At 47.7% G+C, this 26,178-nt stretch overlaps 1 protein-coding gene across 2 annotated transcripts in view; it reads right to left on the reverse strand.

The window, feature by feature from the left end:
* Positions 1-25,224, reverse strand: part of ABCC4 (ATP binding cassette subfamily C member 4 (PEL blood group)) — a 292,733-nt gene extending 267,509 nt beyond the window's left edge. The window contains exon 1 of one of the 2 annotated variants that reach the window (XM_007960695.3): positions 24,982-25,224. In XM_007960695.3, coding sequence (XP_007958886.3) covers positions 24,982-25,055 — 74 coding nt within the window. In that variant the 5' untranslated portion in view covers positions 25,056-25,224. The remainder of the gene's footprint in view (positions 1-24,981) is intronic. The other variant, XM_073014436.1, reaches the window with a different exon arrangement.
* Between the last annotated feature and the right edge of the window lie 954 nt (positions 25,225-26,178).

A 26,178-nucleotide genomic window follows, 5' to 3' on the forward strand; every position in this document is an offset into this window, starting at 1 on the left:
TACAGCCAATCACTTCCTTCTGGAAAAAAAAAAAAAAAAAAAGACGCAAATACAACACATAGAAATGTGGTCTAATAGAAAATCCAGATATAAAGAACACAAACCCCCCACGGGATGGGGAAGTGGGGTTCGCCATGTTCACGAGCTCCTGGAGCCACAGGACCCCCCAGGAACCACAGAGCTGAGACCGGGTGGCCTTGTTTCCAGCCCAATTCCCTGGGACCACCACCCTGGAAAGACACTTGAGCCCTACTCAAGAACCTACCACAACACCTCAGCATTGACGTTCCTTAAATGCCAAGGTTTGTGCTCACCATTTCCATCCTTAAAATTCTCGCAGGGAGGAACCCTCACAACAGCTTTGTCCCTGCGACTCTGGGTGAGTTTCTGACACCGGCCTGGGCTCCCATGTTGCCCCGTCACCAACTTCTTACAGTGTAACTCTCCAAGAGAAGCAGCATTTGATGTCAGGGAATCAAAAGGGCTAAGGTTTGGGAGGCCAAGGCAGGTGGATCACTTAAGGTCAGGAGTTGGAGACCAGCCTGACCAACATAATGAAACCCCATCTCTGGCAAAAATATAAAAAATTAGCCGGTGTGGTGGCAGATGCCTGTAATCACAGCTACTCAGGAGGCTGAGGTAAGAGGATCACTTGAACCCAGGAGGCAGAGGTTGTGGCACGCCAAGATCGTGACACTGCACTCCAGCCTGGGTGACAGAGTGAGACTCCATCTCAAAAAAAAAAAAAAAAAAAAGGCTAAGGCTTCCTCAGGGTCATCTACGGTTTGCCAAGCAGAATTCAATCCAATCAACAAAACCCCCACCGCCCACTTTTCCACTTTTCCAAAACCTGATACAGTCAGTCACTAGTAGTTGCCATTTGCTCACTTTGTTTTGTCCTCTATTAAAAAAAAAAAAAAAAACAACTCTCCAATTCCCAGAAGTCAAAGGCAATTCCTTCCCTTTTGTGTGTCTGTGAGGCGGCTCTCTGTGGGATTCCTTCCTGCTGCACCTCATCCTTCCTGGACGGGACTCTCAGAAAATACGTCTCCTCCTTACAGGAAAGGAATTCCTCCCGAGGAACTGTGGACATGAGGCAGCTGTGTGGAATTTCCCTTCCACAGACTGCAGCCTATTTTCTGGGCAAGTCCTAGCAGAAATGACCAAAATCCACTCAAGAGAGACAGTGACAAGGAGAGGGGAAGAGATCCTATTTTGGCTTCTTCAAATGGACTAATCTTCTCTTTAAAACGTTTATTTTAAGGAAAAACAAGGACTACATCATATTTTAAAGGGGGAGAAGAAAGACGATTTTGAGTTGCTAAGAGAACACAGTCATCTCTTTTTTTTAATATTGGATGCTAAGGACTTGCCCGGGTTTTCCCAAAAGCCAGATAGTTCAGGTAATTTGCATGTAGATTTAAAAGAGAAAGTTCAGGCCAGGCATGGTGGCAACATGGTGAAACCCCATCTTTACTAAAAATACAAAAATTAGCTGGGCGTGGTGGTGCACGCCTGTAATTCCAGCTACTTGGGAGGCTGAGGCAGGGGAATCACTTGAACCCTGGAGGTGGAGGTTGCAGTGAGCTGAGATCACACCACTGCATTCCAGCCTGGGTGACAGAGACTCTGTCTCAAAAAAAAACAAACAACAAAAAAAAAAAAAAAAAAAAAGAGAGATAAAGTTGAGAGCATGAGTCTGAGTGATTCTGCCTGAAAGAACAGAACAGCTTATACCAGACACGCTTGTGCCAAGGACACATCCCATCTGGCATTGAGAAACGAACACCAACAATAATGAGTGACAGAAAGTTAAGAACAATAATTATACAAACTTGGACCTCCCAGACTGCTTGTCTGTAGGAATTCAGAAGGAAGCAAAGTATTCTGAAGGGTTTATGAAGATTGGTTCCACATCTGAAGAATTATAGGGATCTTACCTGAACTCAACCCAAAAAACATGAGGAAAAGAAGGAGTGGTTCTATAATAAGCAGGTGGAGTAGAGTATCAAACTCCTTGGCGAGCTCAGTCTAATAGAGGACAAATTACTGCCCTATAAAGCAGCTCTGGAAAATGACAACCAGTGGCACTAACTCCAGTCAATATCTTTGTGAGGCTTGTGGGCTGTAATAGAGTCTGCTCAGGCTGCTATTAAAAAAAAAAAAAATCACAATCAGGCCAGGCACTATGGCTCACACCTGTAATCCCAGCACTTTGGGAGACCAAAGAGGGCAGATCACCTGAGGTCAGGACTTCGAGACTACCCTGGCCAACATGGCAAAACCCCATCTCTACTAAAAATACAAAAATTACCTGGATGTGGTAGCACGCACCGGTAGTCCCAGCTGCTCAGCAGGCTGAGGCAGAAGAATCGCTTGAACCTGGGAGGGGTGGAGGCTGCAGTGGGCTGAAATCGCACCATTGCACTCCAGCCTGGGCAACAGAGAGACTCCATCTTTTAAAAAAAAAAAAAAAAAAAAAAAAAAAAAAAAATCCATATCTTCAAATCCAATCACATTCGGAATGAAGTACTAGAGGTCAGGATTCCAACATATGGACCTCAGGAGGACACAACTCAGCCCATAACATGGGTGATAAAGGAGCAGGTCCAGACTTAAAGAAATAAGGACTCTCTGGGCCAAGCTCTGGAAGTGAAAGGCTTCTTCAAAGCCAGGAAAGACCCACTGAAGGTGGCTCTGGAAGTGCATCCTTGCAGCACAGCAACCTTGTTGATCTGGTCAAGAGCAGGGGTTCTAAACAGATCTCAAAGCACTTTGTTTAATGAAACAGAATCAAAAATATCAGTGTGTCACATGTTTTCTAAGTCAGAACACTGTTTCTTGAAACTTTTATTAAAGTATGCTTTTCTTTTTTTTTTTTTTTTTTGAGACAGACTCTTGCTCTGTCACCCAGGCTGGAGTGCACTGGCACAATCTCGACTCACTGCAACCTCTGCCTCCCGGGTTGAAGCAATTCTCCTGCCTCAGCCTCCTGAGTAGCTGGGATTACAGGTGCACGCCACCATGCCTGGCTAATTTTTGTATTTTTAGTAGAGACAGGGTTTCACCATGTTGGCCGGACTGCTCTCGAACTCCTGACCTTGTGATCTGCCCACCTTGACCTCCCAAAGTGCTGCGATTACAGGCGCGAGCCACCATGTCCAGCCTAAAGTATGTTAAATATGTACGTGTGAGAGAGAGAAAGAGAACGTATCTTGTGGTCATTACATATATGAAACTTGTAGAACATGATCAAAATGTTTAAAAACTGACCAGGCACAGTGGCTCAAGCCTGTAATCCCAGCACTTGGGGAGCCTGAGGCGGGTGGATCACAAGGTCAGGAATCAAGACCATCCTGGCCAACACAGTGAAACCCTGTCTCTACTAAAAATACAAAAAATTAGCCTGGCATGGTGGCACGCACCTGTAGTCCCAGCTACTTGGGAGGCTGGGGAAGGAGAATCGCTTGAACCCAGGAGGCGGAGGTTGCAGTGAGTCAAGAGAGCGCCACTGCACTCCTGCCTGGGCGACAGAGCGAGACTCCATCTCAAAAAAAAAAAAAAAGTTTAAAAACTGGTCCTATGGCAGTGGGTCTCAAACATCAGCATGCATCAGAATCACTTGGAGGACTGATTAAAACACAGGCTGCTGCTGATGCTGCTAATCCCAGAACCACCTTGAACTTTTTTGTGTGGTTTTTCTTTTTTTTGAGACAGGGTCTTGCTGTCTCCCAGGCTGGAGTGCAGTGGCGCAATGATACCTCACTGCAGCCTTGAACTCCTGGGCTCGAGCAGTGCTCCCATCTCAGCCTCCCAAGCAGCTAGGACTGCAGCTAGCTCCTAACTCATTCCCTGCACTCCTGCCCACCTCTAACTTTATATTGCAGCCAGAAGGATCTTTTTTCTGATGAGTATCTCATGCTGAGTGGCAGCAGAATGCAGAGATTAAGAGAGGGGGCCGGGCACGGTGGCTCACGCCTGTAATCCCAGCACTTTGGGAGGCCGAGGCGGGTGGATCACCTGAGGTCAGGAGTTTGAGACCAGCCTGGCCAACATGGAGAAACCCCATCTCTACGGGTGTGGTGGTGCATGCCTGTAATCCCAGCTACTAGGGAGGCTGAGGCAGAAGAATCGCTTGAACCCAGGAGGCGGAAGTTGCCGTGAGCCGAGATCACGTCATTGTACTCCAGCCTGGGCAACAAGAGAAAAACTCCATCTCAAAAAAAGAAGAGTGGCACCAGGCGCAGTGGCTCACGCCTGTAATCCCAGCACTTTGGGAGGCTGAGGCAGGCGAATCACCTGAGGTCGGGAGTTCGAGACCAGCCTGACCAACATGGAGAAATCCCGTCTCCACTAAAAATACAAAAAAATTAGCTGAGCCTGGTGGCACATGCCTGTAATCCCAGCTACTGGGGAAGCTGAGGCAGGAGAATTTCTTGAACCTGGGAGGCAGAGTTGTGGTGAGCCAAGATCATGCCATTACATTCCAACCCGGCCAACAAGAGCCAAACTACATCTTTAAAAAAAAAAAAAAGAAGAAGAGTGGCAATTCTGAATCCAGACTGCCTGGATTCCAATCCTGGCTTTGCTACTTGTTAGCTGTGTCACTTTGGGCAAATGTCTTAAGCTCTATGTAACTCAATTTCTTCAAGTTTAAACTAGGGATAATAAAGTACCAACCTCAGCAGGGTTGCTGGGAGGATCAAATATGCATAAAGCACACAGTAAGGGCTGTACAGGTATTTGCTCTTGATGATGATGCCATCACCCCTGAGGTTCTATCTCAGGTCCCTTTCACCTGGGTCTAGCCACCCACTATCACACTCTCGGTTCCTGCTCCTCACCCCTCAGCCCAGGCTCCTGCTAATCTGGGAGGGAAGGCTAACTGGTACATCTGGTTTTGAGGAAGTTTTTAAAAAGATTTTCACTGTTTAGGGATCTAATCCTCTAAACCAGAGCAATGATGTGCAACAGAATTTTCTTTTTTTCTTTTTTTTTTTTTGTTCAAGACAGAATCTCCTTCTGCCACCCAGGCTGGAGTACAGTCGCATACTCTAGGCTCACTGTAGCCTCTGCCTCCTGCGTTCAAGTGATTCTCATGCCTCAGCCTCCCATGTAGCTGGGATTACAGGTGCATGCCACCATGCCCGGCTAATTTTTATATTTTTAGTAGAGAAGGGGTTTTATCATATTGCCCAGGCTGGTCCTAAACTCCTGACCTCAAGTGATCCTTCCAACTCAGCCTCCAAAAGTGCTGGGATTAGAGGCGTGAGCCACAGCACTTGGCCACAACAGAATTTTCTGCAGTGATGGAAATGTTCTAGACCTAAAGGGAAAGGAAGAGATAAATTAAGAATTTCTTTCATCACTGTAATTAGCGTCCCCTTCAACAAAGAGAAAGTGGAAGGAGTAATCACAATTATTGGAATTACATCAAAGTTGGTCCTGTGTGATCATTCAAAATTAGTAACTGAGCCATTTTGGGTTTTTTTTTTTCTTTTTGTTTTTGTTTTGGTTTGGTTTGGTTTGAGTTTTCGGTTATTGTTTTGGGGTTTTTTTGAGACAGGGTCTCACTGTGTTGTCCAGGCTAGAGTGCAGGGGTGTGATCATGTGTCACTGTAGCCACAACCTCCTGGGCTCAGGTGATCTTCCCACCTCAGCCTTCCTGAGTAGCTGGTACACTACAGGTGTGCACCACCATGACTGGCTAATTTTTGTATTTTTTGTAGAAACAGGGTTTCGCCATGTTGCACAGGTTGTTCACAAACTCCCAGGCTCAAGCTATCCATCCACCTGCCTCAGCCTGCCAAAGTGCTGGGATTACAGGCATGAGGCACCTTGCCCAGCCAACTGAGCCACTTTGTGCCAGGACTAGGTCAGGTACTTGGGACACATACAGGCAAGGACCCTGCCCACATGGAACTGACAGTGTCTAGCAGCTACACAGATGACATGGCCTTTTGGGCAGACACCCCGTCCCCTGTGCTTGGCAAACAGCAGAGACTCAAAAATGTATATGGTTTGACTCCCACTGGAACATAAGCCCCTTAGGGCAGGGACTGGGGTCGCTGTTCTCAGCACCTACAATCAAGAGGTACACGACATTGCAGCTGAGAGCAGGGACTCTGTGCTAAGTTACCTACCTGGTTTGAACCAAGGCTCTGCCACTCAAAGGCTGTGTGACCGTGGGAAATAATAGTACCCACCCCATAGGTTTGTTATTAGTATTTAATAATATTTATTGGTAAGGTACTTAGAATAGCCCCCCTGCCTACAAGAAGCACTACATAATTATAATGTCTAAATATATAGTAGTTCCAGGCCAAGCATGGTGGCTCATGTCTGTATTCCTAGCAGAATGAGAGGCTGAGGAAGGAGAATCATTTGAGTCCAGGAGTTTGAGACCAGCCTGGACAACATAGTAAGATCTTGTCATCTCTACAAAAAATAAAAAGTTAGCCAGACATGATGGCACATGCCTGCAGTCCCAGTTACTCAAAAGGCTGTGATTAGAGAATCACTTGAGCCCAGGAGGTAGAGCCTGCAATGAACTGAGATCCACACCACTGTACTCCAGCCTGGGCAACAGAGTGAGACTCTATCTGATAAATAAATAAATAAATAAATAAATAAATAAATAAATAATAGGGCCAGACTCTATCTGATAAATAAATAAATAAATAAATAAATAAATAAATAATAGGGCCAGACGTGGTGGCTTACACCTGTAATCCCAGCACGTTGGGAGGCTGAGGCGGGAGGATCACTTGAGGACAGGAGTTCAAGACCAACCTGACCAACATGGTGAAACCCCATCTCTACTAAAAACACAAAAATCAGCTGGGCATGGTGGCAGGTGCCTGTAATCCCAGCTATTCTGGAGGCTGAGGCAGGAGAATCACTTGAACCCAGGAGGCGGAGGTTGCAGTGAGCTGAGATCACATCACTGCACTCCAGCCTGGGCGACAGAGTGGGACTCCATCTCAAATAAATAAATAAATAAATAGCAGTTCCATATCCTCTGAATAATGGACTAGAAGTTGGTCAATGGATGAGTTTTCAGGGAGAATTTTAACAGCCGAGCTGAGAGGTAGGTACTCTAGCCAGGGTACATAGCATGAGCTAAGGGAACAGGACAGCAAATATGAGGTGTGATCAGGGGAAAGACATCATATATTGACTGTCCAGGAACAATGGATATCTGAGAATGTAGGAAAGCTAAGTTAAGACCAGGAAAAGGAGAGTATCAGATGCCAAAGAAGACGCCACCAAAGGCTCTGGAACAGAAAGCAGCAGAGCTATGCCTTGTAAAGATGAAGCCTGCAGTATATTGACTGGGTTGGAATCTGGAATCATTGCGTGCCTCCAGTCAAGACGTGGCAACTGACCAACTACCTTTTATCACTGACCAGACTCTTCCCTACATGCAGATAACTGAGGACGCAAGCCTTAGTTACTGGGTGCAGTGGTGCTATTAACGGAAAGAGGGAAGTCAGTCAGCAAAGGCTGACTGGGGCAATTTCAGTCTTGTTGCTTCTGCTGTGAAACTGCTTTCCAGAAAAACTTTTTTTTTTTTTTTTTGAGATGCAGTCTCACTCTGTCATGCAGGCTAGAGTGCAGTGGCACAATCTCGGCTTACTGCAACCTCCGCCTCCCAGGTTCAAGCAATTCTCCTGTCTCGGCCTCCCCAGAAGCTGGGATTACAGGCGCCCACCACCACACTCAGCTAATTTTTGTATTTTTAGTGAAGTCAGGATTCCACTATGTTGGCCAGGCTGGTCTCGAACTCCTGACTTCTGGTGATCCAACTGCCTCAGCCTCCCAAAGTGCTGAGATTACAGGCATGAGCCACAGTGCCCAGCCCAGGAAAACTTCTTAGAGATGTAATAATAACACACCTTATAATTTCCCAGGTACTTCCATAAATAGAGGCCCACTTCTGAGTACAAATTAAATTTCCCTTTTTGGCCTTTCTTTTTTTTTTTTTAATAGATCTTCATTTCTGGGGGGACTTACAAACAGGTGACTTCTCCACTCACCAGAGATGGGACATTATACACTGATCTACTTCCATATTAACTTTCCCTGCTTGATTGGAGGTGAGGGAGAAAAATAAGTGTATAAGGCCGGGCGTGGAGGCTCACGCCTGTAATCCCAGCACTTTGGGAGGCTAAGGCAGGTGGATCACCTGAGGTCAGGAGTTCGAGACCAGCCTGGCCAACATGGTGAAACCCCATCTCTACTAAAAATACAAAAATTAGCCAGGTGTGGTGGCACATGCCTGTAATCCCAGCTACTCGGGAGACTGAGGCAGGAGAATTGCTAGAACCCGGAGGCAGAGGTTGCAGTGAGCTGAGTCCACGCCACTGCACTCTAGCCTGGGCAACAAGAGTGAAACTCTGTCTCAAAAGAAAATAAGAAAAGAAAAATAAGTGTATAGAACTTTATTGTTTTATTGGTCGGGCACGGTGGCTCACGCCTGTAACCCTAGCACTTTGGAAGGCCAAGGTGGGCAGACTGGCTGAGCTCAGGAGTTTGAAACCGGCCTAGACAACCTGGTGAAACTCTGTCTCTAATAAAATACAAAAAATTAGCCCAGTATGGTAGCACACGCCTATAGTCTCAGCTACCTGGGAGGCTGAGGCACGAGAATCACTTGAACCCGGAAGGTGGCAGTGAGCCAAGATCATGCCACTGTACTCCAGTCCGGGCAACACAGCAAAACTCAGTCTCCAAAAAAAGAGAACCGGCCAGGCGTGGTGGCTCATGCCTGTAATCCCAGCACTTTGGGAGGCTAAGGTGGGTGGATCACGAGGTCAGGAGTTTGAGACCAGCCTGGCCAACATGGTGAAACCCCGTCTCTACTAAAAATACAAAAATTTGCTGGGCCTGGTGGCAGGCACCTGTAATCTCAGCTACTCAGGAGGCTGAGACAGGAGAATCGTTTGAACCCGGAAGGTGGAAGTTGTAGTGAGCCAAGATCACACCACTGCGCTCCAGCCTGGGCAGCTTCGTCTCAAAAAAAAACTTTATCCTTAAAATATAACTCTTGGAGCCAGTCCCAGAAACTTCAGAGGATCAGGCAGGAGGACCTCTTGAGGCCACAAATTTGAGGATGTAGTGTGCCTGTGAATAGTCACTACAGTCTAGCCTGGGCAACACAGCAAGACCTCAAAAATAAATAAATAGGCCAGACGAGGTGGCTCACAACTGTAATCTCAGCACTTTGGGAGGCCGAGGCTGGCAGATCACGAGGTTAGGAGATCAAGACCATTCTGGCTAACACAGTGAAACCCCATCTCTACTAAAACTATGAAAAATTAGCCAAGCGTGGTGGCTTGTACCTGTAGTCCCAGCTACTCGGGAGGCTGAGGCACGAGAACCGCTTTAATCTGGGAGGCAGAGGTTGCAGTGAGCCGAAGTTGCACCACTGCACTCCAGCCTGGGCAACAGGGTGAGACTCTGCCTCACAAAAATAATAAATAAATAAATAAATATTTTATAATGTATTTTAAAAATATAGCTCTTAAAGCATGCCGTGAGTAGGTTTAATTTTTCTAAATTGTAGAATAGGATACCAAAGCCCAGAGCGGTCATGTGTCTTGTGTAAGGTCGCACACAGCTAATGTGTACAAGATCATGGGTCTTCTGGCTCCGGTCTGAGGCTGTCACAATAACTAGCTTCTCACTTGTTCCTAAGACACAGGTGTCAGCAACTCTAAATTCAAGAATTGAGATTAAGACTAAAGTAATGGCTTATAAGCATTAATTAAGCATATTAAGTACAAGATATTCAACCAGACGCTGAGAGATTAAGACATTGTAGATACTGGTTTCTGCCTTAAAAAAGCTAACAATTTAGTAAAAAACTCGCAAATGAGTCAAGACTTCGATAAGACTTAAAGACTTAAGACAATAAAAAAAGGCGAGATAAAAGGGTAAATGTAGGCTGGATGCAGTGGCTCGTGCCTGTATTCCCAGCACTTTGGGAGGCTGAGGTGGGCGGATCACCTGAGGTCAGGAGTTCAAGACCAAACTGGCCAACACGGCGAAACCCCGTCTCTACTAAAAATACAAAAATTAGCCAGGTGTCGTGGCACAAGCCTGTAATCCCAGCGACTCGGGAGGCTGAGGCAGGAGAACTGCTTGAACCCAGGAGGTGGAGGCTGCTCAAGAGCAAGACTCTGTCTCAAAAAAAAAAAGGGGCAGGGGAATGAATTTAGTACCAAGAACCTTCATCGTCCCATTTATCTACAGCCTAATATGAACTAGGAACCTACATATACAATAATAGGTAAAATCTATTAAGAATCTATTATGTTTTACAGTTGAACAAATTGTGTCGCTTAATCAACTTAGAATTCATGTAAATGCCACATTTGGGCTCTGTTACATTGAGAGCTCTCCAGGCCCAGCCTACCATGTTAAGTCATTGATGAATCTCCCTGCTACTATTTTAAACAGAATGGACACCTTTCTACTGTCTTCAGAGAGGAAGAGTACATCCTGTTGGACTGTCTGCATTCTCCCTCTCTCATGACAGTAATCTGAGGGATTACTTCAATAGCAGAAGTTAAAAGAAGCGGTCAGTTGGGTTTATCACATAATCTCAATCATATCCTGACCAATAAAATGTACCAATAAAGATCAGCAAATAAAAGCAAGTGATTAGAAGAGCAATTTTATGCTCACGAGCCCTGAATTCACAAGTGTGAGATTTCCAGTCAGTTAATCTCATGAGCTCAATTAATCTCTGACCCAGGGTGAGAAAATAAACATAGTGACGCAGAGGCTGGAGCTCACGCTTTGGAATTTGTCAGATTTAACTCAATTCCCAGCTCCATCATGTCCTGCCTGGGTGACCCTCATTATGCTACCTGGCCTCCCCAGCTTCAGTTTCCTTCCCCTGTATATAACACAAGAGCACAGCCACCCTCAACAAGCGGTTACTATAAAAATCGAAGGACCCAGAATCCGTAACATCATCCCTGGCACAGAGCAAGCACCCTTCTCCCTCAGCCACTGGCTGAGCACCCACAGAGGGGAATAAGTCCTATTGTGGTAATGGTTCTCATGCTTTGAGATCAGTCAAGTCCTTTGAGAGGAACGCGAAAAAGGGGTGGTGAACCTTTGGCCAGAAAAATGGAAATATGCACAGAAATATTTCTGACTTTGGCGAGCAGTTGATCAGTAGTTCTTGGGTTTCAGCGCCCATCAGAGACATAGAGAACCTTTTTAAAATATTGACGTGCAGGGCGCGGTGGCTCGCGCCTGTAATCCCAACACTTTGGGAGGCCAAGGCAGACAGATCACCTGAGGTCGGGAGTTCGAGACCAGCCTGACCAACATGGAGAAATCCCGTCTCTTCTAAAAATCCAAAATTAGCCAGGCATGGTAGTGCATGCCTGTAATCCCAGCTACTCAGGAGGCTGAGGCAGAACTGCTTGAACCTGGGAGGCGGAGGTTGCGGTGAGCCAAGATCACACCATTCTACTCCAGCCCGAGCAACAAGAGTGAAACTCCGTCTCCAAAAAAACAAAAAAAAATTTTTTTAATTAAAAAAAAATTTTATATATATATATATATATATATATATATATATAGACATGTAGATCCCACCCCCAGAAATTATTATTCCAATTGGCCTATAACGGGAACAGATATCCATATTTTTATGGCTGTTCAGGTGATCCAATCATGGTGAGGGCTAAGAAACTGCTATGTAATCTAAAAAGAATTTAGAAAAAATAGAGCTAGTAAGGTTAACCGAAATAATGCACATCAACAATCATTTGAAGGGAGCATTTCAAGAGTATATTCATGAAAAGCAGCACCAAGAAGCAGCCTGTGTTAAGAGGAATCATAGCCGGATGTGCTGTCTCACACCTGTAATCCCAGCACTTCGAGAGGCCGAGGCAGGGTGGATCACCTGAGGTCAGGAGTTCGAGACTAGCATGGCCAACATGGTGAAACACCATCTCTACTAAAAATACAAAAATTAGCTAGGCGTAGTGCCACACACCTATAATCTCAGCTACTGGGGAGGCTGAGGCAGGAGAATCACTTGAACCCGGGAGGCAGAGGTTGCAGTGAGCCAAGATCGTGACATTGCACTCCAGCCTGGGCAACAAGAGCGAAACTCTGTCTCAAAAAAAAAAAAAAAAAAAAGAGGAAATCATGAGGCCAGGCACAGTGGCATCACGCCATTCATTGCACTCCAGCCTGGGCAAAAAGATCAAAACTCCACCTCAAAAAAATAAATAAAAATAGAAAATACAGATACAAAAATTAGCCGGATGTGGTGGCACGCACCTATAATCCCAGCTACTCGGGAGGCTGAGGCAGAAGAACCGCTTGAACCCCAGGCGGCAGAGATTGTAGTGAGCTGAGGTTGCACCACTGCACTTCGGCCTGGGTGACAGAGCAAGACTCAGTCTCAAAAAAAAAAAAAAAAAAAAGAGGAAATCATGCCAAATGACTTTAACCCTTTTCTTGGCGGAGTTTCTGAATGACTGCCCAGGCTGGGCATGACGGTTCACACCTGTCATGCCAGCTACTTTGCGAGGCCAAGGCAGGTGGATCACTTGAGCTCAAGAGTTTGAGACTAGCATGGGCAATATGGCAAAACCCCAACTCTATTAGAAAAATTAGCCAGCTATGGTGGCCCGCACCTTAGTCCCAGCTACTTGGGGGGCTGAAGCAGTAGGATCACTTGAGCCTGGGAGGTCAAGGCTCCAATAAGCTACGACTGCACCACTGCACTCCAAGGCTAACTACAGTGTTGATTAGGGGATCTGCCACAACCTAGAGGACATTCCTAGGACCCATCCTTTCTAGCATTCAGAATACAAAAGTGTTCCAAGAACTTTCAACAGCAACAATGAGCTGCTAAACTTTGGCACCCACAAAATAAATTTGCATAGGAATAGAAGAGCGGTTACACGTGAATAAGCCCAGCAGACTGTGAGGTCAATTGGCCGTGTGTCCAATACAGCTAAACTGCATGTATCACTGATGATGTACAAATTAAGATAAACTTCCTGACCAGACTGGCCAATATGATGAAACTCCGTCTCTACTAAATTACAAGTATTAGCTGGGTGTGGTGGCATGCGCCTATAATCCCAGCTACTCAGGAGGCTGAGGCATGAGAATCGCTTGAACCCGGAAGGTGGAGGTTGCAGTGAGCCAAAATCACACCACTGCACGCCAGCCTGGGCAACACAGCAAAACTCCACCTAAAGAAATAAGAAGAAGAAGATAAACTTCTCCATGAGCCCCAAACTCATGACCAATTGAGTGCCTATTCAACATCCCCACATGAATGGGTAGCAGGCATCTCAAACTTAACAGTGTCAAAAATAAACTCCTGTCCAGGCACCATGGTGCATGCCTGTAATCCCAGCACTTTGGGAGGCTAGGGCGGGAGGATCACTTGAGCCCAGGAGTTCAATACCAGCCAGCGCAACATGGCAAAACTCCGTCTCTACAAAAAATTAGCTGGGCGTGGTGGCACACGCCTGTGGTCCCAGCTACTCGGGAGGCTGAGGTGGAAGGATGGCTTGATCCCACGAGGTGAAGACTGCAGTGAACCGAGATCACACCACTGCGATCCAGTCTGGGTGACAGAGTGACACCCTGTTTCAAACAAAGAAACAAAGATTTAATGTGGCCATGAAAGCTGTCTTTGAATACTATGAGGTGAGCATATGAAGGGAGGTAGCCAACTTGCTCTGCATGTTGACAAAAAACAAAGAAGGAGAGTGGCTGTGAACCCATTTTGGTTCTAGAAGCTGCTTGATTCACAGATCATTCTTTGCTTCATTAAATTCTGTAATTTTTTTTTTCTTAAAAGTAGGTAAACATGAGTAGAAATTGCATGGAAAGAAAACTGTGGCTCAATACAACATAATTCTGGCATTCTAATCTAAAGTCATGCGAGTCACATAATGCATTTCCCCATTGCCCAATATCTGGAAGGGATTCCTGTATTGAGTGTGGGTTAGAAGATCTCTTCCTTTCAACCCACTAATTCTATGACACTAAGGAAAAGGGGAAGATAGGAGCTAGCGTGGAGAAAATTGCAGACAGGGACTAGGCCAGAAACAGACCAGCACGGAAGTGGTCATGGAACCCAGAAACGGAACAAGGAGCTAAGTCACAGGCCACAGAAGAGCTGTAAGTACTCATGAGTATGGGGCTGGAAGTGGGAGAAGCAAAGTCTGAACGTGCTGGGATGAAAGAGGGGAGGGCGCCCTTGGGTGTACCAAATGCTGCCGGCTCACAGGAACGGCATTGTGACTGAGGGATGGTCATTCACCATACGTCTCAGGTAACACTTTGTCCATATGCAGTTCTGTGACCTGGACATCTCATCCCCTGCCAAGGATGACTCCCCACCTTCTCCATCCAAGCTCCAACAGGAGGGTCAACCCCTTCCCAAAGAGCCCCACCTTGGCCAACATGGCAAAACCCCATCTCTACCAAAAAAAAAAAAAAAAAAAAATTAGCCAGGCCTGGTGGTGCACACCTATAATCCCAGCTACTCGGGAGGCTGAGAAAGGAGAATCGCTTGAGCCCAGGAGGCAGAGGTTGCAGTGAGCCGTCCAGCCTGTGCGACAGAGTGAGACTCCACCTCAAAAACAAAAACAAAAGCAAAATTCCACCCTGACACAGCTTTTCCATACTTCTACTCCAGCACACCCAACACCGCAGCAGGGACTGCAGCAGGGACTGCTGGACACACAGACTATGTTTTTTTGAGATGGAGTCTCTCTCTGTCACCCAGGCTGGAGGGCAATGGCATGATCTCAGGTTCAAGCGATTCTCCTGCCTCAGCCTCTCAAGTAGCTGGGACTATAGGTGCATGCCACTGTGCCCAGCTAATTTTTGTATTTTTAGTAGAGATGGGGTTTCACTATGTTGGCCAGGCTGGTCTTTAACTCCTGACCTTGTGATCCACCTGCTTCAGCCTCCCAAAGTGCTGGGATTACAGGCATAAGCCACCATGCCCAGCCTGGACTATGTTTTGCTTTTTTTTTTTTTTTTTGAGACAGAGTCTCATTCTGTAGCCCAGGCTGGAGTGCGGTGGTGCAATCTCAGCTCACTGCAGCCTCCACCTCCTGGGTTAAAGCGATTTTCCTGCTCAGTCTCCCAAGTAGCTGGGTTTACAGGCACGTGCCACCACGAAAGAAGGCAGAGTGCCTTCTTTCTTGCCAGGTTCAAATCCATTACAATAAAGTACCATTCCTATTCTCAAAGAGCTCACACAATGAGGGAGGCAGCCACTGTATCATGCAAATAAAGCTAGCTGTTGAAGAAAATAAGCCCGATTCTCAGTGGCTTAATTAAAAATCACCAGCCTCCGAGGCAGGTGGATCACAAGAAGTCAGGAGTTGGAGACCAGCCTGGCCAACACAGCAAAACCCCTTCTCTACTACAAATACAAAATATAAACATATACACACACACACATATATACGTGTACATATATACACACGTATATATATCCGGGCATGGTTTCGAGCTCCCGTAATCCCAGATACTTGGGAGGAGGCTAAGGCAAGAGAATCGCTTGAACCCGGGAGGCAGAGGTTGCAGTGAGCCGAGATCACGCCACTGCACTCTAGCCTATGAGACAGAAATAAACTCCGTTTCAAAAAAAAAAAAAAAAAAGAAAAAAGAAACCAAGACCATGCCTATTCTCATGCTGTAGTCCCCTTTGGGCCATCTAGGGTGGGGAACACCACCATACACTCACTCCTAGCTGGACTTTCACCACCTCGAGGCTCGGCCTCCTCTCAGTACTCCTCCTTTCCAGGAGACCTCTTTATTCAGCTGGAAAGGCGTTGCGTGGGGCTGGTTTTTGTGTTCCAGGCATGGAAGCAAGACACCTTTTGCAACCACTTCCTGTTGGCCAGGTCTCAGTTTCATGGTCACCTCTGACCACAAGGTTGGGGTAGAAAATATAGTCCAGGCTGGGCGCGGTGGCTCGTGCCTGTAATCCCAGCACTTTGGGAGGCCCAGGTGGGTGGATCACCTGAGGTCAGGAGTTCAAGACCAGCCTGGACATGTTGAAACCCCATCTCTCCTAAAAGTACAAAAAATTAGCTGAGCGTGGTGGCACACACCTGTAGTCCCAGCTATTTGGGAGGCTGAGGCAGAAGAATCACTAGAACTCGGAAGGCGGAGGTTGCAGTCAGCTGAGATCGCGCCATTGCACTCCAGCTTGGGCAAAAAGAATGAAACTCCGTCTCAAAAATAAAAACATTAAAAACAAAAAGTAAAATAAAATAAAAAGAAGGCACTCAAATGTTTGCTAAATGAATAATCTAAACCGCAGAGGGTCAAGTCAGTAACCTTGGCCTCCCAGACACTGATCAAGTAGAATGGAACACCAAGGACTGAGAAAGACCTGAGAAACGTGGCTCTGAAATCTCAGCATCTGAATCACCCAGGAAATACGCTTTAAAAAACTGCAGATTTCAGGATGCCACCTCAACCCCAAGAGACGGTGATTCTGTGGACGCAGAAATTTATAATTTGGTGAGACTCACACCTGCAATATTAGCACTTTGGGAGGCCAAGGCGGGAGAATCACTTGAAGCCAAGAGTTTAAGACAGACCTGGGCAACACAGTGAGACCCAGTCTCTACCAATAATCTATTAATAAAAATTAGCAGCCAGGCACGGTGGCTCACCCCTGTAATCCCAGCACTTTAGGAGGCCGACGTGGGCAGATCATGAGGTCAGGAGATCAAGACCATTCTGGCCAACATGATGAAACCCTGTCTCTACTAAAAATACAAAATTAGCCAGACATGGTGGCATGTGCCTGTAGTCCCAGCTACTCAGAAGGTTGACACAGGAGAATCGCTTGAACCTGGAGGCAGAGGTTGTAGTGAGCCAAGATCACGTCACTGCACTCCAGCCTGGCAACAGAGCAAGACTCCATCCCTCCCACTCCTGCAAAAAAATCAGCTAGATGTCCAGGCACGGTGGCTCATGCCTGTAATCCCAGCACTTTGGGAGGCGGAGGAGGGCGGACCACGAGGTCAGGAGTTCAAGACCAGCCTGGCCAACATAGTGAAACCCTGTCTCTACTAAAAACATACAAAAAAAATTAGTCAGGCGTGGTGGCGGACACCTGTAGTCCCAGCTACTTGGGAGGCTGAGGCAGGAGAATCACTTGAACCCAGGAGGCAGAGGTTGCAGTGAGCCGAGATCACACCACTGCACTCCAGCCTGGGTGACAGAGTGAGACTCCGTCAAAAAAAAAAAACACCTGAGCCAGGTGTTATGGCATGCACCTATAGCTCAGCTACTTGGGAGGCTGAGCTGGAAGGATGACTTAAGCCTAGGAATTTGAGGCTGTATTGAGCCATAATTGCACCACTGCACTCCCACCTGGGCAACAGAGCAAGACTTTGTCTCAAAACACACACACACATACACCCCACAAAATTAAATGGCCAGGAACAGTGGTTCATGCCTGTAATCCCAGCACTTCGGAAAACCTAGGCAGGAGGACTGCTTGAAATCAGGATTTTGAGACCAGCCTGGGCAACATAGTGAGACCTCATCTCTAAAAGAAAAATAATTTTTTTATTATAGAAAAAAATATAAAATTAAACATTTTATGCATTGACTGAGGGCCTCACGCACCCACCCTCTCTAAGCCATCCCCTGCCCTCAGCCACTTGCCTTTGCTTCTATAGTCATGTCATCAGCTTTCTAGGGCAGGTCTCCAGAGAGTCTGTCTGGTCACTAGTGGCCGTTTCCACAGCAGCACAGGCTTTGCTAGACGATACTTCACCCACTGAGACATGGCCAGCAACAGGGGAGCAAGGATTTAACCACTCTCTGTGGGCCAGATGCATCTGGCGATCCCTCTCAATGCACATATTTGGGGAAAAGTCCTTCGTTGTTAGCCTCCACCCTGCTACTGACCCCAGATCTCTGTATCAGGTGTGGGCAGAGGAACGCAAAGTGCCTGCCAGGCACCAGGGGGCAGCAGGACGATTCCTAGGAGAGTCTCAGGGATTGGCCCATCTTGTGCCAAGCCTGACATGGTGAAAAGGCTGTGCCACTTATTTCCACTAACGGGAAAAGGAGGAATTATTCAATAAATGGTAATGGGGAAAACGAGCTGTTTGGGGAAAAAATGGTGACTATCTCATATCAAATACCGAAAGAAATTCTAGCTGCTTTTATTGTTAGAAATGAAACAATAACTAAAAGAAAATGGAAGGCCAGGCACGGTGGCTCACGCCTGTAATCCCAGCACTTTTGGAGGCTGAGGTGGGTGGATCACCTGAGGTCAGGAGTTCGAAACCACCCTGGCCAACATGATATAACCCTCTCTACTAAAAACACAAAAATTAGCCGGGCATGGTGGTGGGTGCTTGTAATCCCAGCTACTTGGGAGGCTGAGGCAAGAGAATCACTTGAATCCTGGAGGTGGATGTTGTAGTGAGCCAAGATCATGCCATCGCACTCCAGCCTGGGCAACAGAGTGAGACTCCATCTCAGAAAAAAAAAAGAAAATAGATATAGAGGTGGAGCGTGGTGGCTCATGCCTATAATCCTAACACTTTGGGAGGCCGAGGCAGGCAGATCACTTGAGCTTACAAGTTTGAGACTAGCCTGGGCAACATGGTGAAACCCCAGCTCTATTAAAAAAAAAAATACAAAAATTAGCTAGGCGTAGTGGTGCACACCTGTAGTCCCAGCTACTCAGGAGACTGAGGTGGGAGGATGGCTTGAGCCTGGGAGGAGGAGGTTGCAGTGAGCTGAAATCATGCCTGTGAACTCCAGCCTGGGCAGTGCCGCCAGACCTTGTCTCCAAATTTAAAAAAAAAGGATATGGAGATCGAGGTGATCCTAGGGTTAAAAAAAAGTATATTTAGAGTTGAAGAAGGCCAGGCACAGTGGCTCACACCTCTAATCCGAGCACTTTGGAGGCCAAGGCAGGTGAATTGCTTGAGCCCAGGAGTTGGAGTCCAGCATGGGCAATATAGTGAGACCCATCTCTACAAACAATTGAAAAATTAGCTGGGCATGGTGGCATGCACCTGTAGCTCAGCTCCTTGGAAGACTGAGCTAGGAGGATCACTTGAGCCTGGGAAGTTGAGACTGCAGTTAAGCCGTGTTCACGCCACTGCACTCCAGGCCTGGTCAATAGAGTGGAAGAGGTAAATGAGAAGATGGCTCGCACCTGCAATCCCACCTAAACTAGGAAAAAATAGGTGATCCACCCACTTCAGTCCCTCAATCTACCCAAAGAAATTTCCATACCAACACTTTAGGAGGCCTAGGTGGAAGGATGGCTTGAGCCCAGGAGTTTGAGACCCACCTGGGTAACATAGTGAGACCTCACCTCTATTTTTAAAAAAGAGCTGAAGCAACAGCAACAACCAAAAATAAAAGATCAATTAATGATATATGAATTTAAAACTTCTGAAAAAAACTGAGAAGTGAAAATCTAGAAAACTATTGTAAACACTACAAGTTATTTCAAAACCATAAATGCCTCATAGAAAAAATGCAAAAAACGTAATGGATAATTCAAAGATATACCAATAAACAAATGGTCAACAGACCTTGTCAAAGTTCAGTTATAATTATCAATCAAATAAATTCAAACTGAAACTGATTGATACCATTTTTAACCTATCAGCTTGGAAACTTTTTTAAATTCAGTATTCGGGCCAGGCGCTGTGGCTCATGCCTGTCATCCCAGCACGTTGGGAGACCAAGGCAGGTAAATCACCTGAGGTCAGGAGTTCAAGACCAGGCTGGCTAACATGGCAAAACCCTGTCTCTACTAACAATACAAAAATTAGCTGGGCGTGGTGGTGCGCACCTGTAATCTCAGCTACTCAAGAGGCTGAGGCAGGAGAACCACTTGAACTCAGCAGGTGGAGGTTGCAGTGAGCCTTAATCACCCCCCACTGCACTCCAGCCTGGGTAACAGAGCGAGATGCCATCTCAAAATTAATTAATTAATTAGTTCAGTACTCAAAGTTAACAATGAAATAAGGACACAAACTACTACTAAGAGGGCAAACTGGTCCGATTCTGTTGGAAAACAGGCCTTTACCAGTCATTCTACTTCTGAGAAAACAGAAAAAGGAAAGATATACCAAAAGCATGGATATCCGTTACATTGTTATTAGAAATGCACTGTGTTCAATAGTGGAAAACAACATAAATTACAACCATTAAATATCATGTTTTCAAGATTATTTAATGCCATAAAAATTTAAATTAAGGCTGAGCACAGTGGTTCATGCCTATAATCTCAGTACTTTGGGAGGCTGAGGCAGGCAGATCACTTGAGCCCAGGAGTTCAAGACCAACCCGGGCAACACGGCAAAGCCCTGTCTCTATGAAAAAAAAAATACAAAAGTTGGCCTGGAGCCATGACACACACCTGTAGCGACTCAGGAGTCTGAGGTGAGAGGATCACTTGAGCCTGGGAGGCCAAGGCTGCAATGAGCCATCATCACACCACTTAACTCCAGCCTGAGCAAAAGAAAGAAAAGGTTTGTGAGGAAGACATCATCACACCACTTAACTCCAGCCTGAGCAAAAGAAAGAAAAGATTTGTGAGGAAGACAGAAGCAACCAAAGTATCAGCAGATATACCTGGCCAACAGAAATAAAACATTCTATTCCTTACTTCTTTTTCTATAGTTTCAAATTTCCTACAGAAAGTGGCCGGGTGCAGTAGCTCATGTGTGTAATCCCAGCACTTTGGGAGGCCAAGGTGGGCGGATCACCTGAGGTCAGGAGTTCAGGACCAGTCTGGCCAACATGGTGAAACCCTCTCTTACAAAAATACAAAAATTAGCTGAGCGTGGTGGCATGCGCCTGTAATCCCGGCTACTCAGGAGGCTGAGGCAGGAGGATGGCTTGAACCCGGGAGGCAGAGGTTGCAGTGAGCTGAGATCACAGCGCTGCCAACCCGGTGACAGAGCTGAAACTCTGTCTCAAAAAAAAAAGGAGAGAAAAGAAATAGGAGAAAATACTATCTTTAAAAATCCACAATTGCCAACAGTCATAATGTATGACTCCTTTTAGACTCCAAGTCCAAATTATGCTATGAATCTACCAAAATCCCAGGAACATACTTTGTGTAAAAGTCAGTAAGCTAGTTATTGGCATCATTTAGGTAGGCAGCTACCAGTTTACAAGTTCAGAAAGCAGATGATATTTGAGAAGAAAAGCAAACACCCAGCAAGAAGGTGAAAAAGCAGTTTTTCCCTACAAGGTGGGCCCTGTCTCCAGGCAGCCACTTCCTGGATGGGCTCATTTCAGCTTTCCACTGGCAGTGGGAAGGGAACACAAATACTAACCTAAAAGTAGGAGGCTAAGGCACAAAATATAACTCAAGAATTTACTACAGGCCCAGTGCGGTGGTTCACGCCTGTAATCCCAGCACTTTGGGAGGCCCAGGCAGGCAGATCGCTGGAGCTCAAACTCCTGAGCTGTGGATTACAGTGTCCGTGGGGCACTGTTAGGTTAGTCTGTAGCTATGTGGCAATATGAAGCACTTTCAAGTAATAAGTAAATAGCTCAAGGGGGTGGGAAATATAAGGTGACTGCTGTGTCATTTTAATGTCTCTCTGGGCCTGATAATTTAAAAGAAGCCCGCATTCCTCAGATGATGATGATTATTATTTTCTCACTAAGAGGCCTCAGACTTTAAAATACCTCAAACTGGCCCAAGCACAGTGGCTCACGCCTGTAATCCCAGCACTTTTGGAGGCCGAGGCGGGCAGATCACCTGAGGTCAGGAATTCAAGGCCAGCCTGGCCAAAATGGTGAAACCCCATCTCTACTAAAAATACAAAAATTAGTTGGGTGTGAGGGTGCACACCTGTAGTCCCAGCTACTCGGGATACTGGGGCAGGAGAATCGCTTGAACCCAGGAGACAGAGGTTGCAGTGAGCAGAGATTGCACCACTGCACTCCAGCCTGGGTGACAGAGCTGAGGGACAGAGTAAGCCTCCGTCTCAAAACAAAAAAAAAAAAGAAAATAAATTTTAAAAATCAAAAACAAAGAAAAGCATAATACTATAATAATACTCCAATGAGAGGAGTAGCTAGAAGCAGTAAGCTCCTCAAATCAAGATCACCTGGAGCACGTGAACCCTCACCACCACCCACACACCCAGTGTTTCCAGTTTTACTGAATCAGTCCGGAGCGGATGCTGGAGAATCTGCATCTCTTACAATCTCCCAAGTGATGCTGATGCTGCCGCTCTGAGTACCATGCTTTGAGAACAGCTGCCCTAAAGCACAGTAAAAGTTGTTACACATGCATCATCTCCAACTGCAGGCACTTTAAGAACTTCCCTTGAGAAACTCTAGCCTGCCAGAACAGGGGGTGCCTTCTCCATGCATTTCTGACAAGCACCTGAACTGGAAGCAACTCAGTACAGCAGCTCCAAAGAGGCTGGGGAGCCAGTCTGCCCAGCTTTGGAGCCTGCTCTGACACTTGATTGCTGTGTGAGTCCAGGCAACTTACTCAACTACTCTCAGCTTAAGTGTTCTCAGAGTAAAATAGAGGTACTAGCTCCTTCCCCTCCATCAGGGAAACCGGAAATGAACACCTACTCCAGTCATCAATGGGAAGGCATCACTTCCTATTTCCCCACCACCTAAATTTTGAAAATGTAGGGGGAGAAAATGTAAGGAGGCAAAGCTCACATCTGTAATCCTGGCACTTTGGGTGGCCAAAGCGGGAGAAACACTTGAGCCCAGGAGTTCAAGACCAGCCTGAGCAACAAATTAGAGAGCCCCATCTCTACAAAAAACTGTTTTTTAAATTATCCTGGCATGGTGACACACACCTGGAGCCCCAGCTGCTCGGGAAGCTGAGGCAGGAGGATTGCTTCGGCCCAGGAGTTGGAGGCTGCAGCAAGCTACGAATGTGTCACTGCACTCCAGCCTGGGTCACAGCTTGCACAAAGCAAGATCCTGTCTCCAAAAAAAAAAAAAAAGTTTCTTGCCCTGCCTGAAGTTGAGGAGACCATTTGTCTACTTCAAGTTATTATTTACAGAAACCACACCCATATTCCTTCCTCCTCCACGCGCCTCTCGCCTCTCCCAAGAGAAAGGCCGCCAAACAACCCAGAGGGTCCTATACTCACTGAGTGTATCACAATCGAAACAAGAGTAAGCGACCCGTCCTCTTGGAATCCCCTAGGTCAAGCTTGTCCAATCTGAGGCCCGTGGGCTGCATGTGGCCCAACACAAATTCAAAAGCTTTCTTAAAACATCATGAGATTTGTTTGCGATATTTTTTTTTAGCTCATCAGCTGTCATTAGTGTTAGGATATCATTAGTGTTAGTGTATCTTATATATGGCCCAAGACAATTCTTCCAGTGTGGCCCAGGGAACCCAAAAGATTGGAGACCCCCACCCTAGGCTGTCCCATAATAAAAAGCAATATCAACATGTGAGAAAGATGAGGCAGCAGAAGTCAAGAAACAGAAGATCTAATAATCAACCAAGTGAGATTGAAGCCCTTCAAAGGTTCAGGCTTATGTAGTTAGCAGATGGAATTCCCGCCCCTCAAGACAGAGTCTCACTCTGTCACCCAGGCTGGAGTGCAGTGGCGCAATCTCAGCTCACTGCAACCTCCACTTTCTGAGCTCAAGCAATTCTCCTACCTCAGCCTCCCTAGTAGCTGGGATTACAGGCGTGCTCCACCACACCCAGCTAATTTTTGTATTTTTAGTAGAGACAGGGTCTCACCATGTTGGCCAGGCTGGTCTCGAACTCCTGACCTCGTGATCCACCCGCCTCTGCCCCTCAAAGTGCTGGGATACACTTTGTGAGCCACTGCGCCAGGCCAAGATGGAAGTTTCAGGTACAGCTATCACCTGAGTCTTTCTCCAACTGTTTCCTTGCAGAAAATGGGTAGGGCTGTGGGCCCTCCCAGCTCAGGAGCCCTGGAGTGGTTTTAAGATGCTAGAACTCCTGGTAGGAACCACCTGCGTCAAGACCATGGCTCACCTCTCTGAAGGTTAGCGATTCCAGGGACCCCAGCCCGGCGCAGTCCTCCTAGGTGGAAGTGAAAATACTGGAAACAGGGAAAGAAGTTGGTCAAAGACAGACTCCAGTCGTGGCGGTGTATGTCCCAGTTAAAAGCAAAACTTGGAAAATCTTGTTCAGTAACAGTGTCCTCATTCATAAATAAAAAATAATAGTGTTTTTTATCCACATGAAACTTGCCATAACTAGGTACCACGACCCACATGGACACACAGATTCACACAGAGAGACAGGAGAGCCCTGGTCACTGAGACAAACGATACAGAGACATCGGGACACAGAGAGACACAACGGAACGGGACGTGGAGTTGGATCCAGCTGTCTCGTAAGGAATATCGGAAGGGGTGGGGGACACTATTGGGAGATGGCATAGGTCCAGGACACTAATTAGGCTTTGACTGAGATTAGATAAAGGAAGCTGTTCGTAAGCTGCTTACTTAAAAAGAAAGGAAAAGGTGCGTTTGAGTTCAGGAGACTGTGAGTCTCGGAGCAGGAGGTGGCAGCCAGCGAAGGGTGGGCGTGTAATGGGTGCAGTCGCTTCTCCCGCTGGGCAAGAGACTCCCCCTTTCGGCAGCCTGGGTTCCCCGCCTCCTCACCTCCCGCTCCTCCTCCCCGGAGCCCTAAGGGCCCGCAGGGCCTCCAGCAGCAAAGCCGCTGGCCCCGCGCCACCAGCGCCGGGTCCACGCGTCCCCGCGTCCCCCTGCCCCGCGCACAGGGGCGCAGGCGGGGACCACGCGGCCGGCGTGGGGCGGCGCCACCGCAGCAGAAAGCCCGGCGTGGACCGCGTGGCACAGGAAAGCGCTCCCCTCGCCCCCAGCCGCAGAAGGCTGGGGCAGCATCGAGCGCGGCCCCGGGAGAGCGCGTCAGCGGGGCCAACGGCTGCAGGGTGACCTGTTTCGGGCGGGGACACTCACCAGAAGAACACACGCGAGCAGAGGTTCGCGCCCTGCAGCGGGTTGGGCTTCACCTCCTGGTACACTGGCAGCATCTTGCCGGGCGTGGGGGGCGCGGGCCGGGGTCGCGCTGATCAGGCGGCGGTGGCCGCGGGCTCCCCTCCTGGACCGTGAGCAGAGATGCTGGAGCTCCCGCCGCCTCGCCGGTCCGCTCGGCAGGAGCCTGTGAAGCAGCCGTTTCCGGGAGCCGGGCGCCGGCGGCACGCCCAGTCCCCGCCTCTCAGGCCCGCCGCTACCAGGGCCGCCTCGGGGGCGCCCGTTACGCGCCGCCGCCTGGAGCCCAGGAGCCGCGCACCGCGTGCGAGCTCGGCCGGGACCGACGGGTGACGCGGCGGGAGGAGACGCGGCGAGAGGAGGCGAAGCTGGCGACGCCAAAGGGAGCCCAGAGCCACGCCCAGGGGTGAGGCGAGGGCCGCCCGCGCGGCTGGATGGAGAGGGTAGCCGAGCGCGCGGCGCGGAGCCCGGGTCCTGAGGTGCCCACGTGCTCGCACCCGAGTGAAACTTCCCGAAATTCACTATCCGAGTCTTGGCGCCGACACAGAAGGTGGAGCAGGGAGGCGTCGGCTGTGCCCGCCCCTGCGACGCAGAAACGCCCCCTCGGGCACGGATTTGGGGAGACTGGGAGACAGCTGTCTCGTGCTCCACCAGACCGCCCCCTGGGCGCCTTGCCCTTCTCAGGACCAAAGGCGGGTGCCATGGGAGGCTCTCCAACCTGTGAGCCAAACATTTGACCTCGGACGACAGCAAAGTTTAGCACAGATTATCCTTGTAGAGCTGCAAGACCTCAAGAAGCCGGGTAACTCGAGAGTAGGACCCAGATGAATTTGGGAGATGGATGAATGCTGTCATAGATGGGGCGGGCTTTCGGCATCTCACACGCTGCGTGTACGGTGGACCTCTGAGCTTTTTGCTGCCCTCTTAGATTGGGAAAGGAATGTAAGAGGAAGGAGAGACTGCCTTCTGATTTCTGTCATCAAGCCCTAAAGCCTAACAGATAACAGTGGCAAACGACACATGTGTTCCAGAAGACCAATTATGTTTATGTGCATTTCTGAGTGCGTAGTCTCACGTGTGTGTGTGTGTGTGTGTGTGGCAGTCTCACACACAGTGACTCGATTATGGCTCATTGCACCCTGGACCTCCCAGGGCTCAAACAAT

Source organism: Chlorocebus sabaeus, chromosome 3, assembly GCF_047675955.1.
Source record: "Chlorocebus sabaeus isolate Y175 chromosome 3, mChlSab1.0.hap1, whole genome shotgun sequence".
Lineage (NCBI taxonomy): Eukaryota > Metazoa > Chordata > Mammalia > Primates > Cercopithecidae > Chlorocebus > Chlorocebus sabaeus.